This window comes from Hydra viridissima, unplaced genomic scaffold, assembly GCF_058129835.1.
Source record: "Hydra viridissima isolate aposymbiotic clone 2 unplaced genomic scaffold, HvirCarnegie_v1 scaffold_7, whole genome shotgun sequence".
NCBI classification, from domain to species: domain Eukaryota; kingdom Metazoa; phylum Cnidaria; class Hydrozoa; order Anthoathecata; family Hydridae; genus Hydra; species Hydra viridissima.
In genome coordinates this window covers 16134591-16137802 of record NW_028324306.1, presented here as the reverse complement: position 1 = coordinate 16137802, position 3212 = coordinate 16134591, and the positions used below count along the sequence as shown (strand labels likewise).

At 28.4% G+C, this 3212-nt stretch overlaps 1 protein-coding gene across 1 annotated transcript; it reads left to right on the top strand.

The window, feature by feature from the left end:
* Nucleotides 1-1340: 1340 nt before the first annotated feature.
* LOC149886361 (uncharacterized) lies at nucleotides 1341-2646 on the top strand. Its single transcript, XM_090093718.1, has 4 exons — nucleotides 1341-1517; nucleotides 1646-1779; nucleotides 1957-2061; nucleotides 2437-2646. Exons 1-4 carry the CDS (start codon nucleotides 1463-1465, stop codon nucleotides 2539-2541), a joined length of 399 nt encoding a protein of 132 aa, XP_089949844.1. The 5' UTR covers nucleotides 1341-1462; the 3' UTR covers nucleotides 2542-2646.
* The last annotated feature ends 566 nt before the right edge of the window (nucleotides 2647-3212 follow it).

Genomic DNA, 3212 nt, shown 5'->3' with positions numbered 1-3212 from the left:
CTTTCGGGTTAGAGGAGAAAGATAAAAAGACACTTAAAATGTATCAACAGTCGGAGGCCGGAGTTATATTTGTTCTAAAATATGAAACAGGAGGAAATGAAGATTTAAAACCAATTTGTATTTCTTTTGGCATCGAATAATTTTTCTGTGAAAAATAATAAAAGTTAGTCAAAAATGAAAAAAAGCGCATTAACTGAAAGGCATTGAGGGGAATAAGCCTTCTTTTTTCCCTCACTTTAGCGTCTCTAATTCTGCCAACCCTAATAATAACAAGTTATAATAATATTAACTAGATCAGACAATATAATTATATAACATATCTATACTTAAATTAAGTTAATGATAATTAATCTGTTAGTTATTGTTAATCCAATTTTATTTACTATTAATCTGGAAATTTGAATTTCAAACCATAAACACTAAGAATACTTAGTTTAATAACCTTTCTCAATAAAAATCTATTTTTAAATACTTTTAAAGTATTTTAAAATAAATAAAATATTCCTTTTGTACTTTATATTTGTTCTTGTATTTTAAATTTTTCATGAAGTATTTGTGTTTCTACTTAAAATACTTTTGAAAACTACTTTGCTCAGCATTGCTGGTCACACATACTACAAAATCTTTTTTAAATTCCCTTCTAGAAATACTTAATTTGAAAGACTTTTCTATTCTGTAACTAATAATATAGACATTTATGTAAAAAGCATATGTAAATACATGACAACTTACTATAGTTTATAATTTTTAATTTCAACGGAAATAAAGCAAAATTCATTTTACTTGAATATATATTTTATATATATATATATATATATATATATATATATATATATATATATATATATATATATATATATATATATATATATATTGCGCAGTTTAAATGCAGCGATTCTTAGATCAGCCTGGTTTAATTCTGGTCGTTGTTTCTTTAAAGAACACGAAGATGTGTTTAGGTAGTAAGTTAAACTCCTGTAAAACAAAAGACATCAGAGAAGAGCTTTAGTCTTAGATAAACCAACTGTTTTTTTATTTGTTAATGCCAAGTTACAAGGCTCCTAACCTCTTATTTAAGTCTGCTTTATCAAAAAATCGCAGTCCTGATCGCATCTGTATCTTTTATAGTTGCTCAATATTTCTCACTATCTTCTCTTCGAATTCTTTACAATAAAGTTGCAGAAATGATTTGTGAAAAATTTGACCCTCGATTGTAAATAAAACCGATTAATTTGTGAGGAAGATGCATAAACCTCGATGACAAAAAAAACTGATTAATTTTTGGAAAGTTTTATGACCTTCGATGATATGCAAACAAAACATTTCTTATGGTAAACATTTTTGTTTCAAGTACTTTGAAACAAAACAAAAAAACATGAATACAACTTTTAAAAATTTCATCGTTGCTTATTGCATCAGCATCTTGAATTAGGTTTAAAACAAACTGGAATCATCTGATACCATGAGAGCTTTTATCTTTTTCTCAGTTGTCGTTGTTAATCTAAACGCTTCATTCGGTACGTTTTTAATTTGTTAATTAAAGTATTTGTTTGTGATGAGAATGATGGCCGATTGTTTCAAAAAAAAACATTGACGTTTTTTGGGGGGGAAAATTTGAAGAGTTTTTGTTTTAAAATTTGTTAAGTTGAAGTAAGGGAACTTGTGATTGAAGAGCACGATGAGCGAAGATCAACAAATTCTTCAACCGCGGTACAAATGATTGAAGGGCTAACAATGGCCCCTCTCACAAAAGTAGTTTCGACTGATTCCCTAAGATTGGTAAATACCTTTATTATTTCGTTTGATGCTTTTTTGTTTGTATAAAAGAGAATTTGCTCTTTGTTGAAGAAACCCAATCGTTGATATTTATTACTTCGTTTGATGCTTTTTTGTTTGTATAAAAGAGAATTTGCTCTCTTTTATACGAACAGAAATCTAACCGTTGATATTTGCTAGTGTAACAAGAAGGTTCACGCATGCGTACAATCTACTCCATTTATGAAGTATAAATGTTTAATGAAATTCAAAAAGTGCGTCTGGAATTACTGTCCAACTCGAAAGGTAAATCAGTTTTTAAATTTTTATCAAATTTTCGTGTTTTTTTTTGCAATTTTTTAGCGTAATTTTTGTCTGTTCCTAAGTACAACGTACATATAACAAGCATACGATGAAACTAGGTAAATCATTAAGTGGTTGTTGTGTATTTCGTAATGTTGAAACTGTTATGTCTTTGTTTACAATTTTAACCGTGTTTATCATCTTTAGTTTTCCAAATAAAATATGAGTTTACTCTTCTATTTATGATGTCATCAGTAAACCATGTTGTGAAACAACTTAGTTTCAATAAAAAAAAACTTGTCGACAATTAATTAACACGCTTTTGTTTAATAAACGATTCTCGTGGTGTTTGCAATTTCTTTAAATTAATTTTTCTAGTGTTTCAGTAAAGCTAGAAAATGTACAATTAACGCCCGCTCTCCAAATCAGATGTTGACATGCATAAGAATATTGAAGAAATGCATGAAGAGAAAAGGTTGCTAATAGAAAATTGTGTTTTTAGATTTTTTTAAAGTATTATATTTTGGTAAATATAATTTTGTAAATATATTTTTATAAAAATATGTCTGTTTAATATACTTTAGAGTTAATTGAGCGCAGTTCAAAAAACCTCAGTGGTGAGGAAAAATTTTAAGCTGTGCGCGGCGACCAAAATAAATTTTTGTCGCAATAACTTACAAACTTTTTCATTGATCGTGAGGAAAATAAAATTTTTTAGAAATATTTTTTTTTGTCTTGTTTCAAAAAGACTTCAAAGTACTTACAAAACTTGTTCGCTAATTTTTGAACCTACTAGGTATTTTTTTGTTTTAATCTTTCGTTGAGTTCGATGTTTTTTACAAAGTAACAAAGATACTTGAACACAGTGACGATTTCATTAGGGGGGCTGGTTGAGCTTACGTTCTCCCTCCCTCTTTAAGGAGTGTGATTCTCAGGAGCCCAGCAAAACTTGTTCATTAAAAAAGCCCAACTGATAGAAACATTTTAATCATAATGTCTGCAGTGTACGTTGCCAACATTATATTGAATATTCCTATTCTCTTTCGCGTCACGAATATGAAAAAAAATTTTCATGCAACTTTCCAATGTTCAATTTGATAATTAGGCGAGAATTACAAATTTATTGTGTAAAATTGTGAAAATACAAGTCCGTA

Coding starts and splice junctions, on each gene's coding strand:
- LOC149886361 (XM_090093718.1), top strand. CDS start 1,463: ATGAGAGCTTTTATCTTTTTCTCAGTTGTCGTTGTTAATCTAAACGCT. Junction 1,780..1,956: donor CGACTGATTCCCTAAGATTG/GTAAATACCTTT, acceptor GATATTTGCTAG/TGTAACAAGAAGGTTCACGC. Junction 2,062..2,436: donor ATTACTGTCCAACTCGAAAG/GTAAATCAGTTT, acceptor TAATTTTTCTAG/TGTTTCAGTAAAGCTAGAAA.